The sequence below is a fragment of the Momordica charantia genome (genome assembly GCF_013281855.1).
Source record: "Momordica charantia cultivar OHB3-1 chromosome 3 unlocalized genomic scaffold, Mcharantia_2.0 BLBB01000003.1, whole genome shotgun sequence".
Taxonomy (NCBI): Eukaryota; Viridiplantae; Streptophyta; class Magnoliopsida; order Cucurbitales; family Cucurbitaceae; genus Momordica; species Momordica charantia.
This window is the reverse complement of record NW_028275161.1, coordinates 18,915,422-18,932,173: the sequence shown is the minus strand read 5'-3', so window position 1 is coordinate 18,932,173 and position 16,752 is coordinate 18,915,422. Positions and strand designations below refer to the sequence as shown.

General features: G+C 35.1%; 3 protein-coding genes across 6 annotated transcripts; 1 reads left to right on the top strand and 2 right to left on the bottom strand.

Annotated features, from left to right (window-relative positions):
• The first annotated feature begins 409 nt into the window (after nt 1-409).
• On the top strand, nt 410-1,316 carry LOC148212513 (protein S40-1-like). Its single transcript, XM_088121937.1, has one exon. The coding sequence runs from the start codon at nt 524-526 to the stop codon at nt 905-907; it is 384 nt and encodes a 127-aa protein (XP_087978063.1). The 5' UTR covers nt 410-523; the 3' UTR covers nt 908-1,316.
• A 4,230-nt stretch (nt 1,317-5,546) lies between these two features.
• LOC148212512 (exonuclease 1-like) lies at nt 5,547-11,169 on the bottom strand. 4 transcript variants are annotated; one of them, XR_015789607.1, is made up of 15 exons: nt 10,990-11,169; nt 10,070-10,189; nt 9,668-9,791; nt 9,423-9,560; nt 9,075-9,284; nt 8,785-8,959; nt 8,614-8,687; nt 8,087-8,210; nt 7,298-7,479; nt 7,132-7,189; nt 6,704-7,056; nt 6,579-6,630; nt 6,181-6,379; nt 5,926-6,084; nt 5,547-5,844 (listed from the first exon to the last, which is right to left on the bottom strand). XR_015789607.1 is itself a non-coding variant. In XM_088121393.1 (14 exons), the coding sequence occupies exons 1-14, from the start codon at nt 11,148-11,150 to the stop codon at nt 5,994-5,996; spliced, it is 2,061 nt and encodes a 686-aa protein (XP_087977519.1). In that variant the 5' UTR covers nt 11,151-11,169; the 3' UTR covers nt 5,547-5,993. The 4 variants fall into 4 exon arrangements, 1 of the variants encoding a protein (XP_087977519.1); XR_015789608.1 differs by having other exon boundaries at nt 6,704-7,038; XR_015789609.1 differs by having other exon boundaries at nt 9,075-9,140.
• An 823-nt stretch (nt 11,170-11,992) lies between these two features.
• Nucleotides 11,993-14,689, bottom strand: LOC111010768 (eukaryotic translation initiation factor 4E-1). Its single transcript, XM_022284306.2, has 5 exons — nt 14,311-14,689; nt 12,959-13,124; nt 12,750-12,875; nt 12,488-12,553; nt 11,993-12,370 (listed from the first exon to the last, which is right to left on the bottom strand). The coding sequence occupies exons 1-5, from the start codon at nt 14,607-14,609 to the stop codon at nt 12,320-12,322; spliced, it is 708 nt and encodes a 235-aa protein (XP_022139998.2). The 5' UTR covers nt 14,610-14,689; the 3' UTR covers nt 11,993-12,319.
• Between the last annotated feature and the right edge of the window lie 2,063 nt (nt 14,690-16,752).

Here is a 16,752-nt window from a genome sequence, read left to right as displayed (position 1 = left end):
TTAAATTTGCAATAAATCAGATTACAAGTAATGATTAATGAAAACTAATGATTAATGAAAAAAAAGGACGTATTTGGCAGTAAATAAGTATTAATTAATGTGAAGAGCAGAAAATATGGGACACGTGGACAGCAGATTTGTGACAGGTCAATGACTTGCCCACGCAAGCCAACAGCTCCGAAACTCCGTGGCCCACAAGTAACTGTAACGGAGACGCTTCCACAATTATAATAAATAATGAAAACTACAGTCTACACATATAAAATTTTTAATTATTATTAATAATAATAATAACAATAATAAACTTGAGAGAGAGAAAATGTGGGCCCCACTGAACCTGTAATAATATGACGTCATTGACCTTTTATAAAAAAGACAAAATGTGTGCACAGTACGATTCAGAGCTGAGTCTCTTCCGATTCTCTCTATAAATACCGGCCCTCGATTTCCTCTGTTCTTCTCTTGAGGTTCTGAGTTTGTGATTCTGTTCCATTTTCCTTCGCTACAATCAATCAATCTTCACATGGCTGAAGAATTCCAGGAATCCGAAGAGAGTTTCGCCGATCGCCGCCAGTGTCGTTACCGCCGCCGTGACGGCGAGGACTGCTTCAATAAGTATCATCGGGCGGCGCGCGACGGCCGGCAGTCGGAGAAGGAAATGGCGGAGACTGCGACTGCGATTGCGATTGCGAGCTCGCTTCCGGTGAGAATTCCTGGAAGCGTCGGGCGTAGGACGGTGGATGAGGAAGACGATGAGATGGTTCCGCCGCACGTGATGGCGGAGAGGCGATTGGCCGGGAAAATGGCGTTCTCTGTGTGCACCGGCAATGGAAGGACGCTGAAGGGACGAGATTTGAGCCGAGTACGGAATTCGATTCTTCGGATGACCGGATTCTTAGAGACGTGATCGGAATCGGAGCGGCGATGGAATCTCCGATCCCTTCCTCGATACGCAAATTAGCGGCGACGAAAAGGCTTTCTCCGCTCCGCTCTACTTTTTTTTTTTTTTTTTTTTTTAATTATACTTTTGGGAATTGTTCTGTTCTTGGTAAGAACTAAGAACACATTGAATTGGCAAAATAATCGGAATTAAAAATTGTATTTACAAAGTTCAGTTTGTCAAATTTTGTGGGAGGGATTGGGATTTGTTTTCAAAGAAACGAGCCATTGTATTGCTGCAGCTTCTGACGAGAAGACTTGTTGAGTACGGTGATTAGATAATTTTTTTTTTTTTTTTTTGGGTTAAGGTTTAAATGTAGCTTACTTTAGTTTTACCAATTTCCTATTGTATTCTCTGAATTTTGGAAAGTTATTTTGAATTTTGATCACTCAATTTGTTTTCGCTTTATATTTTAATTCTTTAATTTATAACTTCTCAATTTTAGCCTATATTAAATCTTGCATTTGGTGTGTTACTTTTAATTGTATTTGAAAAAAATATTAAATTAAGGAACTAAATATTAAATAGAAAACAATGATAAATGATTTGTTGTTCTCAAGATTACGTTGGTTTCGTTTTTTTTTTCCTCCATTATCTTTCTTACAAATATATTCAAATCTTAGTCAAATTGAAAAAATAACATCAATTTTTAAAAATTACCTTTTTAAAACTTTTAAAGTTTGGGTTACATTTTGCAAACATTTTTAAGAATTATAGACAACAAAACAAAACAAAAAATACAAAGTGAAGTTTATTCTTAAGCTTAATTAAAAAAAAACGAAATTGTTATTAAAGCACCTCATAGATATATTTTATTGTGAGTTTTGATTTTTTTAATATATGATTATAATTTAACGAGGATGTGTTTGGGAGTGATTTTGACTATGATGTTAGAGATTTCATCACCACTCTGATTCTGATCACGTCTCTAAGAATCTGATCATTTGAATAATCGAATTTCATAATCGACTCAAATCTCGTCCCTTCAGCGTCCTTCCATTGTTGGTATACATAGAGAACTCCATTTTCCCAATCACTCGCCTATGTGCCATCACATGCGACAGAATCCTCAATTAAAATCAATTTTTTAATTTGTCAAACCTGAACAATAGAAAGGGAAATGATTTTGATAATAACAAAAGTGATTTTGGCATGAAAATCACTTTTGTTATTGTCAAAATCAGTTTTTGCTCATGTTTGGCAAATTAAAAAAATTGATTTTATAAAAGCTTAAAATCACATTAAATGATTTTTAAGGTATACTTGAATGGTAATTTTGGAAAATCAACTATACTTAAATATCTTTTTTCAAAAACATTCATTCTATCATCACTCTCAAACACATCCTAAGGAGATAAAAACCCCTGTTTGCCATCTCAATTATCATCTACCCTACAATAGGTGTTTCGAGTGGGGTCCAATTGGACATAATTTAAGAGTGACGTGGAAGAATCAGGGTTATTAAAAATCCAATGCATGTAATACCTTGGATGGGAGAGATATCTAACTAATTTCCGTAAAGTTCAAAGAAGTTCATTACCTTTGAAGAGTTTACTAAAATGTAAGTTAATCTTATTTCTCCCCTGAAGCCTCAACAATTCTGTTCTTATTCTTTATTTGACGAGTCTCACATCTTTTCAATAATTTCGGTTGATTTTTATTCTGACTATTCATCGATCGTCATTTTAATTTCTAATAATCAAATGAGAACCTAAGATCCAAAGTATTTTAATAATAGTTAATTTGAGTCCAGCACAATTAATTAAGACATTTATTTTCAATAAAAAAATCATATTTTTTGCACTAAAAAATAGTTTAATAATAATGAGATTTCCGCGTTTGGTGAGTTCCGTTTTATTGGAAAAAAACAGAGATGACGTTGTTTTCTTATGTGACTGAGTTCACATTCAAAATTCAAAGGAAACAGTTTTCTTTCTAAAAATAACACTTTCTATTTTTCTTGTGACAAAACACAAAAGTGAGCTCTCTTTACAGAGGCCTTCAACATACAAAAACCATGGTACTAAATTATTACTGCCCTTCCAAAAATGATAACCACACAGTTTATACACATAATTTTCCATCCAACGAGTTAGACGTAAACATAACTCAACTTATTAAGACATTTATTTTTTATTGAAAAGTCGAGAATTTGAACCGTGGTGAATCCAGAAATTTTTTAGACTTGGTAAAATCTAAATTAAAAATCATATAAAAGAAAGAGTAATCTTGAAATTTTGATTATTTATAGAGAAGAAACAAGACATCCTTACAATAATTTATAATAAAATACTTATACATTGAAAATAGGAAAAATTTAAGATTGTCTGTGACAATTAAATTAAAGAGACTATTTATAAATTGAAAATAATTTCGCTGAGGTTAGGACGGACATCATCAGGAAAAATCTTACTTTTAGAAAACCAGGGTTGGAATATCTCACTAATATATCTCTAATTATGAAAAAAAGAAAGAAGACTTATTTATGCAAAATAAAACTTTTTCCTGTTTTAAAAATTGACACATATTTATACATATAAATTTTTATTTTTATATATATAATAATTAGCATAAGATTTTAACAAATAAACATGAAGATAAGAGATCGTCAGCGGAAGTTGCTCCACTGCGCCGGCACAAATATCAGTTTCCTTAATTGTTTTTATGTAGTAATTATATATAATAATAGTTGTTTCATTTGAATCCTTACAGAAAAAAAATAAAAAGAATTAAATTTAGTTCTAATACAGGTAAGCAAGCATTAAAAAATTATCAAGATATAAGAAAATGTCTTTGGTGGAAAAATAAGGTAATTTATATTTTAGTACAACATGGAGAGCTGGAGGATTAAACTCACGAATTAAAATTAAATATCAATTAGCGTTGAGTTATGCTCGCTTTAGCAAATAATGTACCTTTTTGTTGTGGTCAATCTCATCAATTATTACGGATATTCTCGATTAGTGTCATCGAATGCCTATTTATTTACTTCTAGACTAGACGAGAGCATGTTATCTAGAATTTGGACTATAAATGTATTTTAATAAGTTTTTTTTTCATCCTCATTCAAGTTAACTTAGTTGGATGGTTTAATAAATTCGGAAAAATAAATTTAAAAATTCTCATAGTTAAATCGTAAGAATTAAGTGCAAAAATTTGCTTCATCCAATTGAATTGGCCTAATATTTAATGTTCCAAGTTTTCACGTAAAGACAAATGTAGCAGCACTTTGCGATCGAGTCACCGAACTTACTAAAATTACAATACAACCCCAGAAAAATAATATATTAGAATGGGGTTTATCGAGTGGACAGGGGTTGCTTTCACTCAACCAAAATATGAGGAATTAAAGCTTTCCCAGAGTGAATTGCGGGTTGGGAAAATGAATTCACAATAATTTTAAATTTTTTAGCTTTTGTCTTTTTGTATTAAATATAATGTGCAAGACTTTAATCTTCCTAATTTAGTAAATTTTTGTGTTCTTTCCTTCTTTTAATCATTTCATAACTACTTCAGGCAATTTATTATTATTATTATTATTTCTAACATTACACCTAAACTGAAGGTACAACGAAACGTGGACACTAGTATAGTTAAGTACTAATTGACACTTACTCTTTTTGAAGTTAGAGGTTCAAACTTCTCTCGTACCATACCAACCAACAAAATTCAATTGTTTTAAAAAGGTAAAATGTTGTCATATGTCTAAATTTATGGCTAGACTCACGATTTCAATAAGCTTTGCTTTCTAATTTTGAGTTGACATGTAACGTCCCAAGCCCAAGATTTGAACCAAAATTCGAAATCTGGATTCAGCACCTATTTGCCTCAATATTTTCCTGCGACCTAGTTGCAAGCTACTTAAAAGAACGGGAACTGTCTGAGATTACTCCAAGCCAATCACACTTAAATTTGAAATTCTTATAATTGATGAACCAAAAAGAAAGATGCAGTTTTTAATATAAGTAATAACTATCCATTCATTTAAACTTTTCTAAACCATACTTCCATCATCTCAAAATTCATTCTTATTCGGATGTGATATCGATTCATTTATGTACTCCTCTCTACTGTGACACTCAAGTGTCATATGACAAGTTCTAATGTTAAATTGTAGAAAGGAATCGGCTATTGAAGCCTAAATTTGTATAACTTGTATTTGTATTTGGTTGGTAAATTAATAATTTATATAGATTAGCACATAATATAAAAAGATGAGTTTTACAAGTCTAAACTTTGATGTAAAATCAAGCTCATTACCAAATATAAGTTCAACTTCTCTGTCTATCAAGAGACACAAACCTAACCCACCCCAATTATTAACTAGAATTGAAGTCTTTAGTTTATGATTTGATATCTGAGGATCTATTTATTTGGTAAGCTTCCTTTTCTTTTACAAATGTGCATTTGATAATCTGTTTTCATGTTCTTGGTTTCTCTCTTTTAGGAGCATTATCAAACTCGCATACCAAAATATTGACAAAATAACATAGACATAAAAATGTGTTTAGTTTCTTTTGAAGAAAAAGGGAACGAACACTTCCTTTCTAGAAAGAAAACAAAAGCAAAAAGAAACCAACTGTTCAGATGCATGAAACTTCAGGAGTTGAATCAAACGCATCACTTGTCATATATCACTTCAATTGTTTTTGTAATTACATGTGCATGCCATTGATGAAACAAATCCAGATCCAACAAGGAACATTTCAAGAACATTCCAACAAGGATCTGAAGCAATGGTGACAGTAACTATATTCACGTGCCTGAAATTTCAAGAATATGGTTGATTAGGAAACATTTAGACTTACAGATCAGACATGAAGCAGGGATAGGCTGCAGGTTACAACGTAGCCGAAACACTCCGAGCAGTCGAAGATGAACCATTTGTGAACTCTTGTTTGGCTCTAAAATAAAACCAAACAGATAAATCTAGAAATACAAGTAGCAGGTGAGTAGCAAGAATCAATGAGAATGTTCATACTCACATTCAATAAAATAAAATGGATGGAGTCATGCCTTCTCATGCAACCGAAAAGATATGCTTAAATACTGATCAACTTCGGCCTTTTCGGAACCGCAAGGGAGCCCTGTGCTTATTTGGTACGTAAGCAAATTGGCTGAGGTCCATTGCAGTAGCAGCAGACCTTCAATAAAATTGGAAACAAGTCCAAGATGATGAATCTGGTAGTAGATAACAAGTCCATGACCTTGAAGATCAAGAAAGGGATTATATTTTTTACCTATTGGTATTGGTGTTCTGAACATCTCTCAACGGGGCACGGAGACCACTGGCTCGAGACCCGGACGAGAATCGAAATGATGATATTACGGAAACAAATTGTTCCATTGATTTCTCTGCTATGTCTGAGTAATGACTTAAATGAGAAATATTGGATCCAAATTTCCCTTCTTCGGTTTTTGTCTTCAAAACTGTTTCATCTAGTTCACAAGCAAAGTAACTCAAACTCCACCGAAAAAAAAAAGAACAAACGACTTGAGAAAAAAATAAAAACTTCTCTGACAAATTCTTGGGCAATAACAAGGGAAGCAGCATAATTCGGATTAAGCTCAAAACAAAAAAAATTCAACCGTCCCCTCAGAATCCCAACAATGCAAGAAGCTTTTATTAAACACTTACCATGATAAGGGTGCAACGTATCCTTACACAAATGCTTAGTTTTCATATTGTCCTGAAAAAGACACCAACTATTAGTAAGTACTAATTAGGCCAATTTAATAAAAGGATTGCATAAAAGCACTTACTATTTGAATGTTTTCATTGGGGGAGGCTTTCCTTTTTGTGATTGAACTGTCGTAAGAGTTACTCGTAAAAGAGGCAACCTCGGAAGTGGTCGTTTCGTGCATATCAACAGTTGCATTATTCTGGTCAGAGAGTTTTTGGTTGCTCTCCTGTTCATCATTGCTTTCTGACTTGTGCTTAAAGTAAGAACTCCTTACAATGATTCTTTTATTCTCTTTCCTCACTTTTTCTCCCATCGTATCAGGAAGGATCTCACAATCGGGTTCCTTATGCAGAGTTATACAAGGCTTATGAATTGATTGAGTGGGCTGCTGCAGTAAAATATGCTCCTCTTCTTCTGTGTTATTTACCATATCTTTCACATTCATGAAACAAAAAATAAGTACATAATCTAGTCAAAAGTGATTCTTCAGAATAGAGAGACACATACCCTTGCCCTCACTGGAAGAATCAGAAAGAGGACATCCTGCTGCATTATCATTTCTTACCTGATTAATTCAGAAGAATTAAAGAAAGAAGAAAGATCAAGATTGTTTCAACAGACGAGCATGGTTCACATTATATTTTCAAGAACCAAAGTCAGTTTAATTTCTTACAGGATAAGTAGATAGACAACCCTCTGCATGTACAGAGTGATGAGTAGTAGATGCCGGCAGGCAGCTATCTTCGCAACCAACCCGCTCCTCGGGACAAACTGAGTAGTCATCCCTGGAGTTTGGGTGATTAGCTGATAGCTTTGGTGCCCTAAATTTTCTCTTGGCCTCAAGAGAGGCAAAACCTGTTGGAGTTAAGAAATACTTGACAACCCACTTTCACTCAAACACCAAACTTGTGATTGTAAAAGACAATTAATTGAAAAGACAATGCACTATAAACAAAGCATTCCCTTTTCAGTTGCTTAATCATTGACAAGAGCAGTATACACAATTCCACACCTCACATTTCACAACCACACACATCACACATGTATGTTTACAACATAGATCCTTGATGGTACCAGAGCATTACTTCTGTACTTCATGTAGTTGGGATCTATCACCATGTGGCTTTCTTCCAAAAACTTTTGAACTAAGACTTAATTGATGGCATTCCTTTGGTCAATGATACCATTTGTGAATGCGGTAAGGAGTGCCTTTGACGTACGAAAATAGCAAAGTCGGCTAATACAGTTTAGAAAAGCAGAAGAATTGCCTAGTATTCGTAAGAAGTGAATAATAAGATGGGAACAGATCATCCACCCAATTCTATCCTGCAAGGATGCCCTCATATATGATTATTATTTGTAACCCTGCGTATTGCTTAGGCATGAAGTATAACAGTTGAAGCTAGAGTAAGGCCTATGTAACAAAGGATAAGAAGAATATAATACACATTGCCACGGATACAGAAGTATTTCGTCAGGACATTCTTCTGCACTGGTAAATCCAGCTTTTTCTTTACACTTCCAGCGTTAAATTCTTTTAATTTGTAAGGTTTTTCCTGCACCACTCCAGTATTGATATTCTGCTCCTGATCATATAAAGAAACCAGAGAACTGTGACCATTAAAACGTAACAAATTAGCGTACAACCCCTCCCCATAATGAAGTTGAAAAAGAAAGGAAAGATACAACAAACAGACTTTATGAGAATAACTCTGAATTAAAGCACTAACATGTTTTCCATTCCTATTTAATATCATAGAAACTACATTATAAGTTCTTTGGATAAGTGAATTAGCTTATGAAGCGAATTACAATTTGCTTCAAATTTGTCTGGCTTCCGAATTACATTTCAACTACAGACTCCTCTAGTTTAGGAATTGTTGCACGCAACATCCAGGTTTTGCAAAGACAAGGAAATTCTGAAAAGAGAGCCAAAACCAAAATGTCACTGATCAGATAAAGAGAGATGGTAATAAATATATGATGTACCTGGAATGGTAATTTAGTACATGGATCAATCTCTCCCTCTGCTATACCTTTAGCTATATGTTGCGGTATCGATGTATAATATGTTAAGTTATTGATCCTGGGCATTTAAAGAAGAAGAATATAGTACTAAAGTATCCAGAAAATCAAAATAAGCTCCAAATAAAGGATATGGGCCCAAGAAGTCCAAGTCATCTCCCATATCATTGGATATTCGAGAGAGATGTACAATATCTTCGGTGATAGGATCGTAGATCCGTTGATGCTGAAAAGTCAACATTGCTTTCTTGAATGATTCTTCATAAAGATGAGGAACTGAAACTGTGCTGTACCTCAAATGTCTAATCACCTAAATAAAGTCATTATGTTACACATGAAAACATGACCTATAAAACACACCATATTCTCAAAAAGCCAAAACATTTTTTTTTAAACATAAAACATCATTGAATATTCAAACTCACCTTATCGTAACTTACAAATTTCTTGATAAGTGCGTGAGCTCTTTTAAGTCCCATTCCTGGCAATGACTGCAAATAATCACAACCGCTCAAAATGCACATTTCAAGAATCATCTGTTTTGTAAATCCAGCAAGACTCAAGTCCCTGTTCTTTTGTAACATTTCGTATCGAAATTCGACTCCTTGTCCAAATTTGTCCATTTTAAAGATAATCTGATTTGTACAGTAGCAGAGCAACAAAAATCATTGAGAATTCTACATTAGGTAAAGAGTAGAAGCAGATTACAACTAAGAATATCAATGGGATTGGGAAATGAAAAGAATACAAGAGTGTCTTTCTGTATAGCTCACCCTTGGACAGCCAAATGGAATTAGATCAGAGTCCTCAGTAAGAACTGCATCAACCTGATTACTAATGGCCAAGAAAGTCATTTGAGCATCTGCCTCATAAGGTGCCACAACATAGGATATATTCTCTCGCTTTAACACCTTTAGAATGAATTTATGTCAAATCTACAAACATTCTTGAGCACTGAAATATAATTCATACAACCCTTTGACAATATTAACATAACATTTATGAAAAAGTATGTTACTTGAATTAGTCCATGGGCAATTGAGGGTGTTATATCAACGGCCTTCTGGTAACACTCAAAGGCAGCAGCAGAATTGCCAGATTTCTCATGTTCTCTTGCACGGGCAAGATTTTCTTTTCTCGACCTGTGGTAAAAACTAAAAAGTGAGTTTCTTCAGATGAAGCACGACTTTAAAAGCGTGGAAACCATATATTAAAAACAAATTGAGAAACTAAATACAAAAAGAAATGCAACTCTTCAGTCTTGATGTTTATCGTCTAAAATAATCTCAACTTCGAAAATATGAATAAGGCTGCCAATAGGAAAAATATGGGGTAATAACCAGCACCATTGATCCCCAAAGAATATCGATAATAACTTCTTATGAAACTAAAACTGCAAGTGGGTTGATGCTTGTCATACCTCGCCCGCTTGATTTCTTGCTCGTTCTTCATTGGAAGAAGACCTCCATCAAAGACAAGAACAGGTTTTACTCCGTAGTGCCGTAGTAGATTTATTCTGTGCATACAATAATCTATGTGCCTATAATAAAACCAAATAGAGAAAGTCAGAACCGATATTCAAAATATGTGTACTCTATTTTGTTTATTTGTCTAAACTGCTATCCAAAACCACTCCCATATACGATAAACCTCTTGATGATTGAGTCTCGACAATGCTGCTACCAAAGCCACTTTCTTCATCTCTTTAGTTTATATTGCTTTTCAATTTACAAATGTCAACAAATAACAACGAAGAGCAATATTTTCTTATCCACTGCATTTGGATCAAAGAAACTGCAGAATGGTAGGTTAAATTTTTTTCCAAGAATTATAGCAGCCAGCAAGCACTTGGCACAAGATTTTGTTTCCTGCCAGGTTGCTCTGATTCTTAGACTAAACAAAAAGGAAAATGGGCTTTGCAGTTTGCTCCTTAAGAGAAGAAGCAGAACCTTTTATCACCGAACATTATGCCTGTCAATATTTTGTTAAAACCTGAAGCGCCCCGATGCCATTTGACGACTAAATAAAAATCAAGCGGCAGATTATAAACCTATTATAACTATAATGCAGAAAATTAGACATCAGATGACACTTTCAAGAAGAAAGCCCCTCAACCCCAATACCAATATTCATATCCAGACAAGCTAAATGACCAAAACAATGAGAAGAAACCGACTTTCAAGCGGACAAGACAACTCGCAGAGCCGTTTTACGAACTGGGTATCCGAGATACGGGTACAGAGTGCGAGTAACTAACACAGAAATCGTAAACATTATCTGATTTTTTTAACCCAGAAGAGAAAACGGCAAATCCAGAAGAAATAGAGAAACTGGAGATACTTGGAGGTGGGTATGGCATTGCAGAGCTCTTTGCTGCAGGAGAAAGCGCCTTTGTGGAGCCAAGAGTAGGTGTCGACCGCCACAGAAGAACCCTCCAAATCCTTGATATGGATCGGAACCATGATGGATTTGAGCAGCGGCAATAGCCCCTGAATCCCCATTGCTCTTCAGAATCTATAGTTATTGGGGAATTTGAGAGGGCGGATTTGTTTGCTTCAGCCGCCAAGCTAATCCTGGGGGGATCGAGGAGGTTATGGAGGGAGAGACAAGAAATGGCGCGAAATTTTCATAGCTGAAGTGGGGGCCGCGGCCCGAGACTTTTCTTTTTTTAAACTCAAAAATGTTTTTGCTTTTCGTTCCAAATTTTGGAAACAAATTTAAGCCTGGTGATAAATGATAATCCTTCAAGAAAAGGTTCAATTTTGGCTAATTATTTTTTCAAGTTTTAACTTCTATGCACATTTATATTGATTCCCTTTGCAACAAACTTGTTTAAAAATTTACTTGTAATTGTAAATATATATATCTAAACCAAATTGGGTGAGGGGTAAATATTCTTAGAAAAAATTGATTAAAAAATGTTTAAAATATTTTTTTAATTCTTGAATGTCCGTATTCTTTTGACTTGTAAGTCTCTCACTAACGCTAGTAGCACCCACATGAGATCACGAAATTTTATCAAACTATGGCATATTTATTTTCTTTTTCCTTTTCAAACATAGGAAAATATAAATACTGAATTAATGTATTTTGATAATATATATAACTTAATCGTCCTGCGGATCAGTTATAAGTGAATGACCTTTTCATTACTTCTTTCACAACGAAGAGGAGATCGCATCCACATCACGCCCTGGGTCACAAAAAAGGAGCTTCTGCACCTCGATGATTCGGGTATTAGAATTGGCTGAAGGAGAATATTATCATCAAAAGGAGGAGCAAATTATCTAAACATCAATTACGTTTTCGACTCTTGGGATTGAATTAATAGGGGGCTACACGATTAGAAAGAAAAATGAAACGAATATCCATTCAGTTCAAGCTAATATCATTTGATTACAGAAGAGCAGTATCCCGTTCCATCTCATGCTAGAACTGTCAGGTACAGAACAAGAATCTGGGATTCAGGTGTTGTAATGGGCAATGGCGATTCTCACATAAAATTTTCCTAATCGCAGAAAACATTGTTTTTTTCTTTTTGGTGGTGTGTTTGTTGAGGGTGGGGGTGAAACAAGAAGAAGAAGCCACAGCTCAACCTAACATGCTGATGCAGAACTAGGACGAGTATCCTCCTCTCCTGCCAAGCTATGCACTAGAAACCCTACACAGATCATACTGAATATCGGTTTTTCGCATGTCTGTCGAATTTCTTCGCATCATCCTGAACAAATAAACAACTTTTTGTCAGAAACAAGAAACAAACAATCAAGGAAAAACCATCCGAAATGCAAATGTAACCTATAGATATAGACATCAATTATAGCATCATCATACTTACGTGGAATATAAAGCCGATGCTGTCATTGTAATCAAGGAACTCCTTCCACTGTTTTCCAATGCTCGCCTGGCCAGAAAAAGGAATTTCAGATGCATAGACATCAATTAATTTCATAAAAATAATATAGAGAGTAATGATCAAACACAATCCAGAAGTTTTGTTCATAAATCCAGAGGTACTTTGCATGCCATAATAGAATAGTGTATTGATGTAGCATAAATCTTAAGGGTTGTGTATAAATCATTGGTATGGTAGCTATTACCTGAGCAGCTTCGTTCGAAGCATTCTTTGTCCAAATCGATATCTTTTCCTGCCCAGATCTAACATTAACAACTGCTCCACAAATTTCATCACCACAATCAAACTGTTCTCCGATCATAGCAAGCAGCTGACACAAGTAATTGACCATTAGAAAAATCATAAATAACTACCGTCAGTCAGTCAAATTGAACATGCACTTCTGAGTGGTACCGTGTACAGCCATCCATTATCAGATTTTCCCCTTGAAAAGTTAACAGTCCATTTCCCTCCATTCGCACAAACAGGATCCTCCCATTTTGGCTCAATTTTATGTTTAAAACAGTACAAATCTGCCCTCACTGCCAATTTGCTTGGATGGTGAATATTGTTGTAAACACTAAAAGCAAGAAAAAACATGAACAAATTGGTCAATCAATTGCACGGAAAATGAAAATAAAGGGACAAATAGAGAGGTAAATTAACAACCAATTAAAAATACGAGATTAAATATTACAAGACAGTAAAACTCTTGTCAAAAATGGTATCTACATGGGGCAACCATTTTAGAACTTTAAGTAATCAATGGACCCTTAAAGCTAATATTCCATTCAATGACAAAAGAGGGATTTTCAATAATTACGAAAAGCAGCAGAATAAGCATATAGACAGAAATGTTCTCGAAGCAAACAGCGCATGCAAATGCTTTGCCAATACCAACTTTCTATTTTGTTCAATAGTATGACTTATGAAGTCAAAAACTCCAAGAGAATTCAAGGAACACCGAAAAAAAAGAGCAAACAAGAGGGAGGAGGCAAGATGGTAAGCAAACCATTGCTGCAAAGTGCAAAACAAGAAGGGATTATGGTTTGAAAACTATTACTCCCAATGAACATCTAACCTCGCCCAAATTTTAGCTGCTGGAGGAAAAAAGGGCCGGGGCATCTTATAACACATGAATTAGCAGAAGAAAAGGCTGTTTATATAAATTCCAAGCAATTTCCTAATACCATCATTTGAATAACTGCAAATACATCTTATTTATACCTGATTCTCAAGTTTAGACATCAGAAATATAATCAACGACTTTCATACTAAATTTGAGAATAATCACAAAGATGATTCACATGAACGTCAAAAATGAAGTTTTCAACGGGGCTGCCACCCGAAACCCTAGGAAAATTATCAACAGAATGATTGGAAATGCACACGAAAACAGGAAAATGCAACAAGCAGAAACATCGAAGCATAGAATAAAGAACGTTAGTCCACAGACTCGACCCCTTCAATATCCGCAACGAGAAAACTAGAGTTCTTTCTCATTTTCTCCATCAATAAACCCCCTCTCTCCAGCCCTAACAATCACAATCTCCTCTCTATCTCAGCTTACTTTGAATTAAATCCAACAAGACCAAGACAATCAAATTAACACAAAACATAGAAGAAAATTCAATCTCTTACGCCCCTTTCACCTGAAGTTTCCTAAATATTCGAAAAAAAAATAGAGAAGAAGAAGAAGAATACCAAGAAACACCATCAACATAAGAATCAAAAGCAAGGGGGAAACGTAGAAAAAGAAATTCTACCTCCAGAACTCCTCAACAGTAGAGAACGTATAGATCGGCCGGATAGACGCACCCCAAGTGGCTTGCTTGGACTTGGCAGAGGGGTTATCGAACCAGAAGGTCCAAGAGTGCTCCAGAGGGTGGGGCTGGTGCACTATCGCCGCCGAAGAATTGGAGGAGTCGAGGTCGTCGTCCCCGACGATCTCTCCTTCCTCAAGCTCCTCATCTTCGTCACCGCCTCGTCCCTTAGGGTTTGGATTTGCGATGGAATTAGAAAGATCTTCCGCGGTTGTAGCTTTGATCGTCTCTTCGACTACCATTTTCTTTCACCGCTTCCTCGTCGGATTGAGCGTTTCTGAAGAATCAATGGAAGGAACCGTAGAATCAGAAATGGCACCGCCCTCGGATTTTCGGTTGAGTTTGAGCCCGCCTTTCGTGGGCTTCCACCGTATCGCGTTTTGGACTTTAAACCTTCCATGGGCTCGGGCTTGGGCCTTCCTTAATTATAGGTTTTTTTTTCTTTGAGATAATATCCTCAGTAATTATTTAAAACTATAATGTTAATTTTTAAATTTCGCACATATATAAATATGCAATCATGTTTTAGGTTGGTCTAGATAAAATACGACTCTTAAGAGACCACTTTTTTTTTTTGGTTTCAAGAATCACCAAATTAATGTGACGTTAATAATTTGATATTAATTATTTGTTATACATTATGAATGATATATCTCCATAATTATTGTATACCATTAAAAAATTATCTAAATGTTTTGGTGAAAGAAATTTTTTATTTTTGTTATTTCCTATGCTAGGAATATGACAATCTACATACTAAGATACTAAGATACATGACATTTGAGTTACATTTTAGTCCAAAATTCAACCTACACTAAGATTAAATATCAATCAAGTATAAAACCAAGCATAACTCAACGGTAATTGACATATATCTTCAACCAAAAGGTTATGAGTTCGATCTCGTATCCCACATATTGTACTAAAAACAATGGATGAAGGACAAATTATATTGAGGACGAAAAGGTTTGGTTTTCCACCCGACATTTGTAATAAAAAAAAAAAGTTATGGCAAAAAGGATGCTCTAATTTAATCAAACTTGCAAAATGCCCTTAAGATAAATACGCTAGCCATCATCATCTTACATTTGATGAAGTCGAAAGACTCTTTAGAAGGTAAGACGATAAGTCTTACGCCGAGGGAAGATAAGTCTTACGCCGAGTATGGTTAGAAACTTGGGATCATGAAACAGTGCTCCCAGATCTTCATTTTTTTTTTTTAATATATCTATCAAATTCTTACCATTTGATAGACAGAAGAAGCTCAAAGATAAAGGTATGGAAATTGTAAATTGCAAATTCAATCTACAAACCAATTTGATTGAAAGAGATCAGATCAATTTACAAAATATCAATGTATTACATACAGCACTATGCTCAGCGGACCAGTGGCTTCATTCCCTCTGCCAAACCTGAAATATTACCAAAGCATAAAATCCTACAGTGCCATCGAATCGAGGCAAATCCTTCACGAAAAGCGATTCGAAACTGCATGAACCTTACAGCAACTATGGCTTCCATGTCTCAACCTAGCACAGATTAGAGAGAGTTTGAGATTGAAAATAGAGGAAGTTTACAAAAGCAGTTCATTGAGCATGGAGAACAGTAATGGGAAAGAAGATGACAACATTCACATTAAAGAGCACCACAACCACCATGGTACTTCACAACACTAAGCAAAACGACGTGCAAGTAAAGAATTCATAGTTGATTTTTTTGGTTTTACTCGAACAAGAGCAGTTGATCTTTTCCAGCATCATAATTACCTTGAAACCTCCAAATCGCTCCTTCCCATACTAAAAGAATTAGTACTGAAAATTAACCACAACATACTTGCTCAAGACTTTTGAAAGTTATGCAATGCAATATCAAATTGAGAAATATACAAAAACAAAGTTCTGAATAATGACTTTCTCTCCATTGAAAGTATTTAAGAAACGTTCCCTTTGCTTTGTTTTCCTTTGGGAGGCAAGAAAGGGCATTATTTGAACTTGTCAGGCCGGAGGGACCCCCTCCCACCCACCCACCAACCCAAACTGGGGGGGTTGTGTTCACATATTTGGGAGATTCAGGGAGATTCAGAATTATAGCTTCAAATTCAATATCCAATAACTAATAACCTTGCTCGAGAAAAACAGCTTAAAGCAAGCAAACAAGACAATCCAGTGAGAATTATGTCTTAGGGCATCCATAGACTAGAGTCTGAAGGTTCCCAAGCATGGTGGGTACACTTCTCATCCCAATTATCAACCAAATTATAAAGTTTTCTGCTAGTAACTCCTATTAGTTTCTAGAACAAACATCAAAAAATTCATCATACGATCTGAAACAGGTAGGCAGAATGATAATCGCAAACTTCAAATGTACGGTGCCACCAATCAGGAA